We start from the raw sequence: 16,741 nt of genomic DNA, 5'->3' as shown, positions 1-16,741 counted from the left end.
GTTGGGGGCTGGCCAGTTAGCTCAGTTGGTAAGAATACAGTGTTATAACACCAAGGTCAAGGGTTCAGATCCCTGTACCCACCAGCCACCAAAAAACAAAGATAAAAACACACAAATAGGTAGTCATTTTCTTAAAGACTGATACCACATCCCACAGAGGACTGTTCAGTGGATTATGCCTGAAGTTTGTGTTTCATATTTATTGGCTAGAATTGAGATTTGTGCTGGATCCTAAAACTTTAAGTGAATTACACCTTAATCCCCATTCACTAATTTGTTCCATAAGCACCTATCTGAATACCTAAACCCTGTGCTAGAAGCTGGGGAGATTTCTTTTAACCTCTGACTGCCTCTATATTTCGAGGTGTCTTTCTCCCAAAACTTCTTTCTAGCCTTGAAAAAGACCCAGATTGTCTGTTGAATTGTGTTAGACCCAAGATCTCTCAGCAGTTAATCTTGTGTAGGTATTGTTCCAATGTTTCTGATTCTGTTTATCTCCCTGCTTCACCTGCCTTAAATCCCTGTGTCTGCCTGTCTGTGTGTGTGTGTCTGCATGTGTCTACGTGTGTGTGTGTGTGTGTGTGTGTGTGTGTGTGTGTGTGTGTGTGTGTGTGTGTGTGTGTGTGTGTGTGTGTGTGTGTGTGTGTGTGTGTGTGTGTGTGTGTGTGTGTGTGTGTGTGTGTGTGTGTGTGTGTGTGTGTTTTCATGTCTCTTCCTTATTTACTGTGGGGTTTGGCCCAGTCAGTGATGTTACCACTCTGATCCCAGTCCAGTTAAGGCTGGCCTAAAAGTGGCAAACTCCTGCCCCTCCTTTTAGTCCAGAGACCAAGATGTGGGTGGAAGTGCCCACTCAGATAAAACTATCCAAGAATGCCAATATCTCCCAGGCTACCCACTTTCCTGGGAATTTTGAGAATGTCTTTTGTCTCAGCCCCACACAGGGAAGAATCCACCAAGGTGGAAGCCAAGCAGTACTGTAGGAAGTAGCCTCATTCTTCCTCCTCACTGACATTCCCAGAACCAGAGGATCTTTATGGAGGGTGGGGGTGGGGATGGAGAAGGAGCAGTTTTGTTGTTTGGAGGGATGTCCAGGGACCTCTGAGGAAAGATGGGACATCGCTAATCCTGTGTCTTTGGGGCAGTAAGGCTATGTGGAGTTAGGGCAGCTGGTCACTTTCTTTCTCTTTCATGTCTCTGTGTTGCTCCTTTTACTGTTTGTCTAGTTCTCTACATTTCTCTTTTGGCTTTAGCACTTCCCACCTGTCCTTTTCCATCAACCAACAGCCCGACTGCCAGCCACCCTGGCTTCCTGACTCCTTGGTTCCTGGCATAGTGGCCCAAGCCCATCCTGCTTTGACTGTAGAGGTGGAAGGGGAGGAGATGCTAGGGACAAGGAAAACCTCCTGCTGACACCTTCCTTCCCATTCCTAGGCCTCAAGCCCCCAAGTGCATACTAGGCCTCCTTATTGGGGGGTCAGGATGAACCAGAGGGGAGGCACATGGGGAGAAATAGGGAGACTGAGGTAAGAAGCATAGAGAGGGGGGATGTAGTAGACTAGGGGAGAGATGGGAGTAGTAGACTCGTAGTAGACTCGGGGTAGACTAGAGGAGAGATGGGAGACTCCCCAGGGAACAAGGTGGCCAGAGTCATTGAGGGGAAGGGAAGGAGGATAGCAGAGGCTCTAACAGCCCAGCCCAGCCCAGCCAAGGCCCCCAGGGTTTCCTGTCTCTTCTCCCAGCTTCTGCTCTTTCCTCTCTATAATATTTCAACCCAGGGCCTCTCCTCTGTCAGACTATCTCTGTTTCTGCGTGTGTGTGTCTCCTCCTCTGTCCTGGTCTCAGCGACTGTCCGTAGGTCTCTCCCTGTCGCGCCTGCCTTTGGTCTCCAGCTCGCCCTCCCGGGCTGACTCTCTGGGTGGACTGTGCTCCTGGCGCCCCTCCCCCGAGGAGTACTATTGGCGGAGAGGTGACGAGAAGGCGGTATCTAGTTGACCTCCGAGGGCGGGATTAGTCGCGGCGACCCAGAGGCGGGAGGGAGGCGGGTACGGCTGTGAGGCGGGCGGGGCGGCCGGGGCCGAGCCCAGAGCTCCGGGCGGTCGCATTGTTTTCCTCCTTGGATCCGCGGCGGTAGAGGGGGCTGCGACTCGGACCCAGGGCTCTCCCGAGCACAGCGCCCCGGTGCCCAGGTCCAGGCACCATCCAGTCCGGACGCTCCTCGCATCTCGCCTGATCCCCAATCACGGATTGCGAACTCCGCGCTGCGCGGGGCCGCTGGCAGCCCGCTAGGGTCTCGATCCCGTTGACCCGTATTTCGGAGCAAGTACCCGGGGCAGGGACGGGGCTGCAGGGAGGCGGGGAAGGACGGGGAGCGGCGCAGGCCGGGGGCAAGCTTCCGAAGTGCTAGAGGGTCCCGGGAGGGTGCGGGCGCGCTGTGTGCCTGCTGGCTGAGGGTTCGCGGAGTTGGGGTGCGCAGAAGGAGGAGGGAACCGCGGCCGAGCCCTGTCACGGCACTGTTGGGCGCAGGGTCTGGGCACCTCTCCCTACTGGGCTTTCTTCGAGGCGCTTCCCGCTGGATTGGGGAGCACGAAAGGGAATTATTTGAGGCACGCACTGTACAGAGGGGTGGAAAACCTAGTCCCTTGCCTCCCCCGCAGGGAAACTAAGGCTCCGAGACCCGCGGAGAACTAGACCCTCTCGATGCCCCAGCGGGGATGGGAAAGGGAACGCGTCGCTCTGGACTTTGGTGTCACGGCTGCACCTCTGTCCTTGTGCAAGCGGGAGTTTGAGCACCCCCGGGGGGTTGGGTTGGACACCGAGTCGAGGAATGGAGCCCCCGAGAAACATCGGTTCCAGCGCCCATCTCCTTCCTTCACCCCATTCGGCCCAGGGCTTTGTTAGACTGAGGTCGCCCAAGAAGGGGAGCCGAGCTGGCGATTGCATCCCGAGCTCAGGGACCCCGCTCAGCGCCGGCCTCGGGCCCGCCCTCGTCGGTTCCCAGCCTCTGGCCCTGTTTGCCTGGCCTAGGAGACCCGCCTTCGCTCCCCAGCCCCCGCTCCCATGCCCAGTCCGTCTGCGCCTGCAGGCCCCTCCAGCCCCTCCTCTCGCTAACGTGGCTCTGGGACCCGGTCCCGGCCCAGACTCTGCTACCGCCCCTCATCGGAGCCCCGGATCCAGTGAGGGGAAGACACGTCGAGCCCCTGGCCCCAGACCCACCTCAAGCGAGGCTCTAGACACCTGAATTATTCTTGCTGGGGACTGGGTGGGTGGGAGGTTAGGTGCCGAGCCTGGGGCTGAAATCTTAGGGTTGGAGAAATGTCCTGGAGAAGGGAACTCGCTTTCTCCGCAAGCCTCCCCGGCGCGCCCCCCGCTCCTCCTGAGGAAGGTGTACTGGGGCGGGCAACCAGCCCGAGGGCTTCCTGCTATTGTCCCCAGCCCGGTCTCCCCTTCGCCATCCCTTCCCCAGCTCCGTTTGATTCTGGCTGTGACCCCGGCCACTCCCCAGAGGTGGCTAATGTGGCCAGGAGGAGAGAAAAGGGTTGTTTCTTCTTCACAGCAAGGGGAGGATCTAGAAGGGGAAGAAGGAGTGGGTCAGGTCTACTCCATTTGATTCAGAGGAGGGTATGAAGCGGCTGGGATTCCTCCAGGGCAGAGTAACCCTTTCCCCAGGCCAGGGATTGAGTGGGAGTGCCCAGATGCTGCTCCCCCAAAACAGCTATGGGAAGCCCTCTTAAAGATGTATCATAGTTGAGTCTAGGGGCCCAATGTAAAGGCCAAGTGTTTTTAGAGTCTGGACTAATCCAGCCCAAAGAATTGGAGTAGGGGGGGTGGGGTGCACAAAAGAGATTGGGTGGGAGGGAGCCAGGGCCTGCTCTCTCAGGAAGAAGGAAGGGGCTGGGAGTGCTTGCTATCAGAGCATTTTGCTTGGATATGAAGAGCATGTAAATGATATGCAAATTCACCTCTATTGTCCCTAGCTAGGGTGCTTTTGCTGAGAAGACTGTTGGATTCTGAAGGTTTTAACATGGGAGTGGTCGGCGACAACATGCCCCACAAACTCTCCCAGTCACCCTTTTCCCTAAGGCCGGCCCTGCAGTTCCAGGAGTTTCTGGCTAGGGACCATCCTCATCTCCTGCCCTCACATCTCTCTCTGGGCATGGAGCTGCCAGCACCTTGTAACCAAACTAAATGTCATCCCCCAACCCACCCCTGCCACTTCTAGGGCTGCATCCCTCCCAGCTAGCTTTAGCAGACTTTTCCTGAATTTTTACATTTACTTTTAAGGGATGTGGTAAAGGACACGTAACTCAGTCTCTCCCCTCCTTTTGTCCCTTCTTCCATCAGGTCAGAGGTCTTCTATCCCCTTCTCACCCCCACAGGAGTCACCACCCCAGGTAAAGAAAGGGAAGCAGCTCTGAGAGCAAGGATGGAAGCAGGTGTGGCTAGGGGGCAGGAAGAGGGTCTAGCTGTTCTCCTCACTTGCCAGAGACTGAAGTTGTTTCCAAGGTGAAGATACCAGTTGCCCAGGGCAACTTGAGGGGGGTGGAATAGAAGACAAGCTGTGTCCCTTTCTCTTCCTCTGGGAGCACCAGCATACAGAAACATGGGGCAAGGGGAAGGAGGCCCAGCCTTTCAACAACAGAGGGTCGTTAGCTAGCTGACTACTCTGCCCCTGGGGAAAGGGGTCATCATTAGGTGTTCCTACCCCTTTCCCTCCTCCAGCTCTCTTGGGACCCCACCTGATATCAGCCTCCCCACCAGTGACACTGGTTTGGGGGTGGGAGGGATACTTGGGTCCTGTCTCCAAGAGTGAAATTATTGGGGAGATAGAAGGGGGCTGGGCCTGGAAGCCCAGGGTCTCTCCTTTAGGGGACATGCTGGGATGGGCAACTAAGGATTGGTGAAGGATAGTTATCTGTTCACAAAATAAAGGATTCTCAGCCTTTCTGACCTAATTTCCGGAGCCTGCTCAGCCCCTCACTTCAATTTCAGGGGAAGGCAGGAAGCTGGTGCACCTCCCACTGTGGGTCATAGCCAGGGTCGGCTGGCTGAGGGAGGTTGATGGGTGGGAAGGAGGCCTGCCTCACCACCCCTACCACCATATCCATCTTTTCCTGGACTTTGGGCTACAATTGCCTGCCTGTTATTGAATTATTTATATTTCAATTTCAGAGGCAGCCTGATGAGAGAGGGAAAGAAGGGAAAGAGAGGCATGTTCAGCCATTTTGCTATGTCTTGTCTATCTCTAACTCCTCATAGGGGGTGGGTCAGCTCTTCCGCTCATCAAGTACATGCACAGATTCTTAGGAGCCAGGGAGGGAAGGGAACAGGGGGCTAGAGAGGCTGGGAGGGGGCACAGTGGTCGGGAAACAGCTGCAGCCAGAGCTAAATTTAGCTGCTGATCTGGCTTTGGTGCAGATTCATTTTTGGCTAAGACAGTTCCCCTCCGAAACTTCCCTCCCTACCCAGCTTCTTCCTAGCAGTGGGAAGGGCCCCTGAAGCATGAGCTTAGACCAGGGTGTTGACCTATAGGCTGCCCACTCCCCAATCTCCCACTTTTTATTCCTCAACCCTAGAGAGGCCTGCGGTTGCCATAGCTGCCTCTGCCTGGGCACAGTGCCTGCATTGCTCCCAGGGTGCTGTGGGGGGTCTGCAAGGGAGGGGGAGGCAGACGTGGTGCCCTCTTCCTCCTCCCAGTGACAAGGAGTCACTATTTATAATTTTAAGGCTTCAGTGTCTAATTATAGCTGAGAAGGAGTTAGCAAGAGGAGGGCCAGGAGGTGTCACCTACCGAATGTCCCAGACCCAGTCAGGAGAGAGGAGGAAAGGCTGAGTGAGAAGACTGGGAGGGGGAGCTGGAGTGTCCTGTCCTTACCTGGGGTCATGCTTGCAGGCCTCACACCAGCCAGTTTGGGACAGTTGGAGAGGGACCGGCATTGAGTGACAGTGACATCTGGCTGGGACTGGGAAGTGCTGGAGAGAGCGTTCTCTTCCCCACCCCAAAGGGTCTTCTGGGGATAGACAAGGAGAAGAGCCTACCCACAGCAAGGGTGGAGGGAACTTGGCCCATTCCCCCACTTCTCTCTGTCTCCTCTTTCAGGGCCAGCATATGGGTGAGGGGGCAACCTCTGGGGCCTGAGCTGCCCCACCCAGGATGCCCCGTGCTCCCCATCTCATGCCCTTGCTGCTGCTGCTCCTGCTCCTGCTGTCACTTCCCCATAGCCAGGCCACCTTTCCCGAGGACCCCCTTCCTCTGTTTATCTCTGACCTGCAAGGTGAGTGCCCTGGTACCTACCTAGCCCCTTCTCTGTGAGCAATTACAGACTGAGACTCCCTCTTGGAGGCAAGTTGTAGGAAAGCTCCCAGCATCAAAGAAGCGAAGAGCCTGACCAGCGAAGAGGAACAGTTTCTTCACTTAGAGGCAGGTCATTTTGTGGTTAAGAACATGGACTCTCAGCCAGACCAAACCTTACCAAGTTTGAATTCCTGCTACACTGCTCAATAGCTGTGTGACCTTGGTTAGGTTATTTAACCTCTCCTTGCCTCAGTCTCCTCATCTGCAAAATGAAGATAATAATAGTGTTTTATCTCATGGAGTTATTTAGGGATTAAATGAGTGTAAAGTGCTGAGAGCACTGTCTGGCACAACATAAATGCTTTATATGTGTTTGCTCTTATTCTTAGCTACAAAATGAAGGCCTGGGACTAGTTCAGTGGTTTCCAACACCTCTTATCTCCCTCTCTACCACTTGTACCGCCAATAAGGCTAGGACCCACCATGGTGGAAACCACAAACCAAATTTTTCTAAGAACCTTTATCTATTTGCAGTTCCTGTTACATATGTAGGATTTAGAGTAATTATGAGGATGAAAGAACTGTAGTTGGGCTATTGGAAGTAATAGTTGGAGGATAAATAAGAATAGCAAACACTTACATGTGCCAGACACAGTTCTAAGCACTTTGTGATTGCTAAATAACCTACCCTTGAACTCTGGGCTCCCTTTGAAAGCTGATGACTGGTTTCCATGATCAGGCCAGGTATTTGGTCAGAGGAGGCAGAAACCTTGGAGGGCTGAGGTGGCCCGTGAAGAGCCTTGCCAGGGGAGGAGGATGCAGAGAGAGGGCTAGGAGGAAGTGAGTAAATGCTCCAGAGGAGACAGTATACAAGGGCTTGTGTGGGAATTGCAAGTGTACGGGGGCTTGTATGGGAATTGCTAGCCCTAAGACAGTTCCAAATAGGAACTGAGGTCAGTTCTGGGGTCAGTCTGGTGCCTGCCACTTCCAAGCTAAATGGGTTTATTCAAATTCCTTAATGGCTTGGAGCCTTAGGCTCTTCATCTGCAAAATGGGGCCAATGTTAGTGCTGACTTCACAGGGATGATGTATTACATGAGACAGTGCATCTAATTCTAAAGTACTAACACTGCTCCACAGAGATTAAGTGCTCAGTGTTACTGGTGTTATTTTTATTAATATCTTTTGGGCACCTCTTACCTCACATGTACACTCTGTCCATGGCTGGGTTTCATCTGGTTGGTAAGGGTGTTGGGGAAGTGTGTGGTGTCCTGGCTAGCCCTTAGCACCCTACCTCTTTGTGTCTACTAGGTACTTCCCCATTATCCTGGTTCCGGGGCCTGGAGGATGATGGTGTGGCTGCAGAACTTGGACTGGACTTTCAGAGATTCCTGACCTTGAACCGGACCCTGCTAGTGGCTGCCCGGTAAACTGACCATGGCACAGTTGTGGGACAGACATGCATGCCCCTGGGCAGACATGGGACCTGCACAGCCATTGCAGCATCTTGCAGGGGATACATGCAGATGCACAAGCCATGGGACATGGACATTCTTTGACCCAGAGCATAAATGCCAAGGCATGGAGTAAGGGGAGGTTGGGGGAGGAGGCAAGAGGTCTGCACTGTTTGTCCCTGAGCAACTGACCATGGGTAAGGTGGAAGCTAAGGAGCTCAGGTGGGGTGCCTTGGCTTGGCTCTGATCCCTCCTTACCTACCCCTTCAGGGATCACGTTTTCTCCTTTGATCTTCAAGCCCAAGAAGAAGGGGAGGGGCTGGTGCCCAACAAGGTGAGGGGCTGTGTGGGAGGAGGTGCAGGCATGGGGATGAGGCTGAGAAAACTCTAATGGGATCAAACGGGTGGGAGGAAGCATCCAAAAGGAGCCACAATGTGAGGAGGGGTCCAGGTTGCCACATGATTTTCCCTCTTTTCCCTTCAGTATCTAACATGGAGGAGCCAAGACGTGGAGAACTGTGCTGTACGGGGAAAGCTGACGGTGAGGAGTGGAATGAGAATTTGGAGGGAAGGAGAGGATTGCCCATCTCCAGTGTCCACGTCGTCCTCTACCATGCCCAATTTCCTACCCATTCTTCCCATCCCATGCCACAGAGGAAAATGGGAAAAAAAGAAAATTAATGATTTTCAGTTTCCCTTACATGCCTCACAAAAAAGAAAAGTGAGGTTAGCTAATAGCTGAGCTGGACTTTATCCCTCATTGCTCAGACTGGCTCAAGAGTACTAGGCTTAATTCCTGTGACCCCCTAGTCCCAGTCTTAGTCCCTGTCACTGACCTAGAATTTTGGGTTCTCTAGGACGAGTGCTACAACTACATTCGTGTTCTCGTTCCCTGGGACTCCCAGACGCTCCTTGCCTGTGGGACGAACTCATTCAGCCCTGTGTGCCGCAGCTATGGGGTACAAAGGAGAGGGTGGGGGTCAGGATGGGAGTTGGGGGAAGAACCAAGATGGGTAATCGCTTTGATGGGAAGAGACCAGGAACTGGGGTCAGGGAATGGGAGTGCCCAGAGTGCAGAGGTCTGGAAGGGGTCAGGGAAGGATGAAAGGGGACATGAGGGAGTGGGCTATGGAGCCAGACTCCAAGACCCCAAAGGTTCCAGGAAACTGCTCCCTCTGCCCCCAGATAACTTCGCTGCAGCAGGAGGGTGAGGAGCTGAGTGGGAAGGCTCGATGCCCCTTTGATGCCACCCAGTCCAACGTGGCCATCTTTGCAGGTGTGCACCTGGGCATGTGAGAAGTGGCTGGAGGGAGCTCCCACCTAAGCTCCTCTCCCAGCATGGTCTTTCCCCCATGCCACTGAGTGGAGGGTTGAGGTAGGGACCAGGGCCAGAACTAGGCAGGGTGTGGAAGGCCCAAGAAGAGGCAGGATACAGATCCCTGAGCCCTCCCCTGACCCCACGCTATGCATCCCTCCAGAGGGCAGCCTGTACTCAGCCACAGCTGCGGATTTCCAGGCTAGTGATGCTGTAGTTTACAGAAGCCTTGGGCCCCAGCCCCCACTCCGCTCCGCCAAGTACGACTCCAAGTGGCTCAGAGGTCAGGGTGGGCCTGGGGGAGGGAAACCATTCTTGGGGAGGAGGTGCAGAGGGAGGACTGTGGAGAGGGGCAGGCAGATAGTGTGGTAATGTGTATGTACGCAATGGGGAGAGATGGGGTGGGACCAGGAGTTTCTGAGCAGGTTTAGATGATACTCTTCTATATCCTTTCTCGTCACTCTCCACCTTAGAGCCACACTTTGTCCATGCCTTGGAACATGGAGACCATGTCTACTTCTTCTTCCGAGAGGTCTCTGTGGAGGATGCCCGGCTGGGGAGGGTAAGGAGGTGGGCACCAGGGGTAGGTAGCTGGAGGGTTCTGCTGGATCCTGAGGAGCCAGTCTGAGTCAGAGAAGAGCTCCTGACTCTAACCTGCACAATATAATCCCCTGGCCTCTGAGCCCCCAACTTGGAATAGCCACCCCCGCTCTGCCTCCACATCCTGCTGTGTCCCTCATCCTTGGCCCAAATTGACCTACCACAACATACCTTTTGTTTGCTGTGACCCTAACATTTGTCTCCTGGTGCTTTTATTTTTATTTTTTATTTTTTTTAAAAGATGACAGGTAAGGGGATCTTAACCCTTGACTTGGTGTTGTCAGCACCACGCTCAGCCAGTGAGCGAACCGGCCATCCCTATATGGGATCCGAACCCGGGGCCTTGGTGTTATCAACACCACACTCTCCCGAGTGAGCCACGGGCCGGCCCCTGTCTCCTGGTGCTTTTAACTCACCACATGCCTTTCACTCAGCTGGCCCTGTAGCTCTCTCACTGTCCTCTTCCCCCCTTGCTTCCCCCAGGTACAGTTCTCCCGAGTAGCCCGTGTATGTAAACGTGACATGGGTGGCTCACCTCGGGCCTTGGACCGCCATTGGACATCCTTCCTGAAGCTGCGGCTCAACTGCTCTGTTCCTGGGGACTCTACCTTCTATTTTGACGTCTTACAGGCCTTGACTGGGCCTGTGAACCTGCATGGCCACTCTGCTCTCTTTGGGGTCTTCACCACTCAGACCAATAGGTTGGTACTAGGCTGACCAGTATGGCAGTATGGCTTGATCTGTCCCCTACCCTACCAGCATCCAAACTCCCCTCTCAAAGCCTACTGATGGCGGCAGTGATGGGAATCTCCAAGCAAAGTCAGTTTGCTGTCTGCCTACCTTTTTTCTCCTAGCGTGGCACCCAGTGGCTGCCCTATCCCCTCAGTCTCTACCTCCTAATGTGGTGCATGAAGGGTAGCTACCACTTCTTACCTGGGAGGATCCATGCAGTCTCTTTCAACACATATTCCACATCTTTTCTGGATCCCCCAGCATCCCTGGCTCTGCAGTCTGCGCCTTCTACCTTGATGATATTGAGCATGGGTTTGAGGGCAAGTTCAAGGAGCAGAGGAGTCTGGATGGGGCTTGGACTTCTGTATCTGAGGACAGGGTCCCTTCACCCAGGTACCCAGGATGGAGGTGGCTTTTGTGGGGGCAGAAGCAAGCAGTGTCTTCTTTTAAGATGGGATTGTGAGGAGGGGGTCAGGTGTCTGAGGCTGGGGAGGGAGTTACAGTGGGTTAGCAGTGGGACTGAAGAGCTGCAACAGGGAAGGGAAGCAGTGTGTGGAGGGGGAGCAATGGTTACTAATCATTTTGGGGAGCCATGGGGGAGACAGAGCTGAACTAAGGCCAGGCTCCTTGTACCCACCAGGCCAGGATCCTGTGCAGGAATAGGTGGAGCTGCCTTGTTCTCCTCTTCTCGAGACCTCCCTGATGATGTCCTGACTTTCATAAAGGCTCACCCATTGCTGGACCCTGCTGTGCCACCTGCCACCCATCAGCCTCTCCTCACTCTCACTAGCAGGTATTGGGCTAAAAACACTGACCTCGGGGCCGGCCTGTGGCTCACTTGGGAGAGTGCGGTGCTGATAACACCAAGGCCATGGGTTCAGATCCTATATAGGGATGGCCGGTTAGCTCACTTGGGAGAGTGTGGTGCTGACAACACCAAGTCAAGGGTTAAGATCCCCTTCCTGGTCATCTTTTAAAACAAACAAAAAAAAAACACCTCCACCCTTCTTCCTCGACCACTCTCCACTTTCTCTGACCCCACAAAGTAAATCACATTGGTGGGAGGAAGAACTCATGAAAGTAGAAGGGAGAAAGCTAAGAAGGGAACTCTGGGGTGTGAGAGAAGGGGGCAGGAGTGGGCACCAGGAAACCTGGGCTCTCCTTGAAATGCTCAGGCCTCCACTAGACAGGATACCCTGACCTGAGGCCTATTCCTCCAGGGCCCTACTGACCCAGGTTGCTGTGGATGGCATGGCTGGTCCCCACGGTAATACCACCGTCCTATTCCTTGGCTCCAATGATGGGACAGTGCTGAAGGTGCTGCCCCCAGGGGGGCAATCTGGGGGAACTGAGCCCATCCTACTGGAAGAGATTGATGCCTACAGCCCCTCCCGGTGGGTGAGGCCTTAGGAGGGCAGGCCTCCTGCAGGGCAGGGATGGGATGGGAGGTGGTAGATGGGGATGTGGAAATGGGCTGAGAACTCCAAGACTGGCTTTTGTAGAGACAAGGGCTTGGCGAGAAGACTGGACAGTGTGGTGGGGCAGAGTAATTCCATGGGTTGTGCTCAATTGTTTGTGTGCCTTCCCACCTTCTGTTCTTCAACTTACCCGGGGAAAAGGTAGCCTCACCTGCCCTCTGATTCCTTGTGGCCTCACTCTAGGTGCAGTGGGAAGCGGGCAGCCCAAACTGCACGACGGATCATAGGGCTGGAGCTGGACACTGAGGGTCATAGGCTCTTTGTGGCTTTTTCTGGCTGTATTGTCTACCTCCCTCTCAGCCATTGCACCCGTCATGGGGCCTGTCAGAGGTGAGGGGCCTGAGGGCCAGGTCCTGCCTGGGCAAGCTTCCTGGGCCAGCAGGAGTGCAGAAACACAGATCTTGGGGGTGGCAGGAAAATGTAGGGGATGGTTAGGATGGGGGGTACCTCAAGCATTCTGAAGGTGGGCAGCAGCCAGGGTCTGGAGTGGAGACTGGGGTGGATGGGATGAGAATATGGGGCTGGGAGCCTCCTGTAAGCCAGGATGTGAGTAGAAGAGGCTGAAGAATGGAATATGACTGGAGTTGGGGTGTCCCAGCTGCACATGACTGTTTTCCCTAGGAGCTGTCTGGCTTCTCAGGACCCATACTGTGGATGGCATAGCTCCAGAGGCTGTGTGGATATCAGGGGACCTGGTGGGTAAGTGAGGAACCCCTGGATCTCCTGAGGATAAAATTCCCCACCACTAAGACAGGGAGCTGAAGGGCAGGGTAGGAAATGGGGACAAGGTATAGAACTGCACTGAGCCACCTCCATTTCCTCCTAGGACTGATGTGGATAGGGCTGGGGACCAGGAATCCATGGAACATGGTAACTGCCAAGGTAAGCAGAAGGGGCAGCTGCAGCTGCAGCTGGGCTACACATGTTTCTGATGGCCACAAACACCATTCCAGGCATGAGCTATTGTCTTTTTCTCCTTCTGAAGCACAGTCACCTCCATCAGTTCTTCATGAAGCTTCGCCTTGCCCCATTTTCACCCCGTCTCTCTCCCTTCTTTACAGATGGAGCTACCGGGAGTCAGTCTGGCCCCGGGGATCCTGCTTATGGTGAGTCCTCTTGTCCCAACCTCACTTTCCCTTGCTTAGCCCACACACCCAAGTGTGTGCCCCATGGCTGCAACAGGCCAGCACCTTGAACACCCTGAGAGTCTCAGAAAAGGGTCAGCATCCTCCAAATACCCATCATATAGCTCAGTGCTTGGCACACAGTAGGGTGCTTAATAAATAATCTTTGAACATATAAATGAAAGAATGTCCTGCATGGTGAGCCCTTCCCCATGTCCAGAGGGAAGTAGAGGCCAGAGTTCTGGACTCGAGTTCCAAAGAAAGGAGGGGGAGGACCCCTGGAGGGGTATCAGGGGTGGAGACCAGGAGCCTCACTGGCTCTGACCTGGTCTCTGTCACCAGTGCTTCTGGGTCCTGGCCCTTCCCTTGAGATCCCCAGTCCCCCCAGTGATGCCCGCCCCCGGCCCCAGTCTTCCACTCTTGGAGCTCACACTCAGGGTAAGGGGGCTACCTGGGAGGGACAGGAGTGAAGTGTGGGGCTGCTGATTCTTGGAGAATTCTAAGCCCCTCACTGACCGTGTTTGGTGCTCACTAACGCCTGTTTGCAGCCTCCCCTCCCCAGAGCTGGATATCCCCACCTGGCCTCTTTCTGCACTGGCAGTTTGGCAGTTGCTCTTGGCATGGCTACAGGGGTCAGAACTGGGATGGTGACTCCCCAGGCCCAAGTTCTAGCCTGTGTGTGAGGGTTAGTGTGATGGGTTGTGTGTGTTGAAGGGTCAGGGCAGGTGCATCGTGAAAAAGGTCAAGGCTGTGTGGAGTGAAGCTGAATAACAGCAGGAGATCTGTCAAACCTCGGAACTTGCCATCGCGCGCCCTCTGGGCCCAGCGCCACGCCGCGCACCGCCTACCCTAGGCTGAGCCTCCCTCCTCCCTCTCGGTCGGCAGGCGTGCGCCGGGACTTCCCTGCAGCCTCGGCCGCCCGCTCCGTCCCCATCCCACTCCTCCTGGCCAGTGTGGCCGCAGCCTTCGCCCTGGGCGCCTCTGTCTCTGGCCTCCTGGTCTCCTGCGCTTGTCACCGCGCCCACCGACGTCGGAGCAAGGACATCGAGACCCCGGGGCTCCCGCGCCCTCTGTCCCTTCGCAGTTTGGCTCGGCTACACGGTGGGGGCCCAGAACCCACGCCGCCGTCCAAGGACGGAGACGCCGCGCAGCCGCCGCAGCTCTACACCACCTTCCTGCCTCCCCCCGAGGGCGTGCCCCCGTCGGAGCTGGCCTGCCTGCCCACCCCAGAGTCCACGCCGGAGCTGCCGGTCAAGCACCTGCGCGCCGCTGGGCGTCCCTGGGAGTGGAACCAGAACGGGAACAACGCCAAGGAGGGCCTGGGCCGCGTGCGGGGCGGGAACTCGGGCGGTGCCGCGCCGCGCGTGCTGGTGAGGCCACCGCCGCCTGGCTGTCCCGGGCAGGCGGTGGAAGTTACCACCCTGGAGGAACTGCTGCGCTACCTGCACGGCCCGCAGCCACCCAGGAAGGGGGCTGAGCCCCCGGCCTCGACCCCTTTTACCTCGCGGGCGCTCCCGCCAGAGCCTGCCCCCACCCCCACCCCCACCCTCTTTGCGGGCCCCAGCCTCCTCCCCCGGGAGTGTGCCCCGCCTCTGCGGCTGGACGTCCCCCCGGAGGGGAAGTGCGCGGCGCCCTCCACTCGGCCTGCGCTGTCAGCCCCCGCTCCCCGGCTGGGCGTCGGGGGCAGCCGAAGGTTGCCCTTCTCCCCCCATCGTGCACCCCCTGCCCTGCTCACTCGAATCCCCTCGGGAGGCCCCTCCAGGTACTCGGGGGGTCCTGGGAGACACCTGTACCTTGGCCGGCCCGAGGGGTACCGGGGCCGCGCCCTGAAGAGAGTGGACATCGAGAAGCCCCAGTTGTCCCCGAAGCCTCCCCTCGTCGGGCCCCCTTCCCACCCGGCTGTCCATAACAGCAGCCATTTTAACTTTTAAAGGGAGCTGCTCCACAGCCTCAGATAGGGTCCTTGAGTCCCATGCGCCCAAAGGCCGTGAGCAAGGACACTTCTCCAAGAGCAGATCACCTTCCCCTCTCTTGTCCCGCACCTCCAGCCTTCCTGGGCTCAGAGTCTCCCGGGGACCCTTCTCGCCTCGGGTTTATTTATTGACTGTCGACTGACTGGCCTTCTCCCTGTCCTCGAGAGAGGAGTGGGAGGTGAGAAGCTCGTCCCCTCAGTGAGCCAGCATTTCGGGGGAACTGGTAGACTCCCACTCCCCCCTTTCTTCCAGCCAAGCTGCCTTAACTCGCCCCTCCGGGCTTCCTCTATAAACTGGGTCCCGGGCGGTCCGCACGGCGGATGGACGGACGGGGCTGGGGCCACACACGCGTTGTGTACAGAGTTCTAGGGCCTCCTGGGACTGGGACGTGCCTCCTCCTACTGTGTAGGAGCCCCCGCTTCCCAATACAGCTGCGTCCTCGATCCGCTGCCTGACTTTTCTCGCGGTAGGGGAGGGGGAAGGGCGGGAATCGGTTGCTCTCGCTCTGGGCAACTGTGCCCCTAAATCTGCCTTCTGCCTTCATCTTGGCCTTGCGCTCTCTCCCGAGTAATTGGGATGGCTGCAGTCCCACCGGGGTTAATCAGGAAAGGTTTCCTGAAGGAGGCAAGCGAAGAAATTGTGTGTGGAGATGAGCCAGGGCCCAGGAGACTCACGGTAGAGTTTAGTTGGGGTTGGGGAAGGCACTAGGAGAACCTTTCCGGATTGAGGGTAAGGGGACTTTTTCATGGCCTATTCTATGGGATGGGGTTGGGGGGCGGGGAGGAAGTTTTTGGACAAATAAAGCGAAGCTGCAGCGTAAGTGATTGAAGTTTCACATCAGTAAGTCTTGTCCTAAAGAGAATTTGTCTGGAAGAGTTTGGGTTGCACGAGGTGTAGGCTGCAGCAAACAGCAAAGGATTCAGCCCTGTCGGAAGCAAAGGTTTGCCCAGCTTACTCCTATTCTGGTACCAGGAGGTGGCTAGAGAGCGTTTTCCATCGCACGCATGCGCAGCCTCCCCTCTAGGAGCCTCGCGGCCGCACCCTAACCCACACGCCGGGATCAACTAACGTGTGTCTGTGGCGATGCTCCCTTGCTCTGGCTGGGGCTGGCTGCAGATACCTGTCCGTTACCCCGGGGACCAATGAGAGAGACGAACAGGACCACCCGCCCCGCCTACCACTTTCCCGCTAAGGACGTTTAAGGCCTCCCGCCCGCAGTGGCTGATTTTGCGGCTTTACAAGTCGGGTTTTTCTGTGGCTCGTGGTCTGGGTATCCGCCCAGTTCGGGCCCTAGGCCACGCTCCCGCCGGCGCCGCCTGGAGGCCAGACCAAGCCCTCCAGCTAATGAAACCTCACCAGTCCGTCTCCCGGTTCGCTACCTAAATGTCCTCGGCGGAAAACTGCTGGGTACAATTTGCTGAAGAACCCTAAGATTGTTTCTGTACTACTTGTGATCGTGACAAGCCTAAGCCTCCGTTTCGAGAGGCTGAAGTACTATAAATGTGAAAACGCCTTTTGGGCGGCGGGGGGAGGGCAGCCGCCGGTACGGGGATCCGGGGATCCGAAACCTTAACCTTGGTATTACCAACACCTTGCTCTAACCAACCGAGCTAACGTGCTCCCTTCTTTAAAGAGCATTTATATGGGCTGGCTAGTTAGCTCAGTTGGTTGGAGTGCGGTGTTGATAATACCAAGATCAAAGGTCCGGATCTCCATGCCAGCCAGCTGCTCCCCTCCCACCCCTAAATTTAAACAGAAAGGAAGCATGGTACC

The 16,741-nt window shown here is 55.9% G+C and overlaps 1 protein-coding gene across 7 annotated transcripts; it reads left to right on the top strand.

Moving 5' to 3' along the window:
• Positions 1 to 2,067: 2,067 nt before the first annotated feature.
• Positions 2,068 to 15,411, top strand: SEMA6C (semaphorin 6C). 7 transcript variants are annotated; one of them, XM_063104409.1, is made up of 20 exons: positions 2,068 to 2,320; positions 4,342 to 4,391; positions 6,098 to 6,272; positions 7,604 to 7,718; positions 8,017 to 8,080; positions 8,231 to 8,287; positions 8,604 to 8,705; positions 8,932 to 9,022; positions 9,225 to 9,344; positions 9,535 to 9,623; positions 10,145 to 10,362; positions 10,655 to 10,786; positions 11,034 to 11,186; positions 11,614 to 11,787; positions 12,055 to 12,201; positions 12,493 to 12,570; positions 12,698 to 12,753; positions 12,933 to 12,977; positions 13,338 to 13,433; positions 13,881 to 15,411. In XM_063104409.1, the coding sequence occupies exons 3-20, from the start codon at positions 6,152 to 6,154 to the stop codon at positions 14,924 to 14,926; spliced, it is 2,904 nt and encodes a 967-aa protein (XP_062960479.1). In that variant the 5' UTR covers positions 2,068 to 2,320; positions 4,342 to 4,391; positions 6,098 to 6,151; the 3' UTR covers positions 14,927 to 15,411. The 7 variants fall into 7 exon arrangements, with proteins under 7 accessions (XP_062960479.1, XP_062960481.1, XP_062960480.1 ...); XM_063104411.1 differs by lacking the exon at positions 4,342 to 4,391 and having other exon boundaries at positions 2,068 to 2,316; XM_063104410.1 differs by lacking the exon at positions 4,342 to 4,391.
• The last annotated feature ends 1,330 nt before the right edge of the window (positions 15,412 to 16,741 follow it).

The sequence above is a fragment of the Cynocephalus volans genome, chromosome 8, assembly GCF_027409185.1.
Source record: "Cynocephalus volans isolate mCynVol1 chromosome 8, mCynVol1.pri, whole genome shotgun sequence".
NCBI classification, from domain to species: Eukaryota; Metazoa; Chordata; class Mammalia; order Dermoptera; family Cynocephalidae; genus Cynocephalus; species Cynocephalus volans.
The sequence above is the reverse complement of the archived record's forward strand: the minus strand, read 5'-3'. Positions and strand labels throughout refer to the sequence as shown.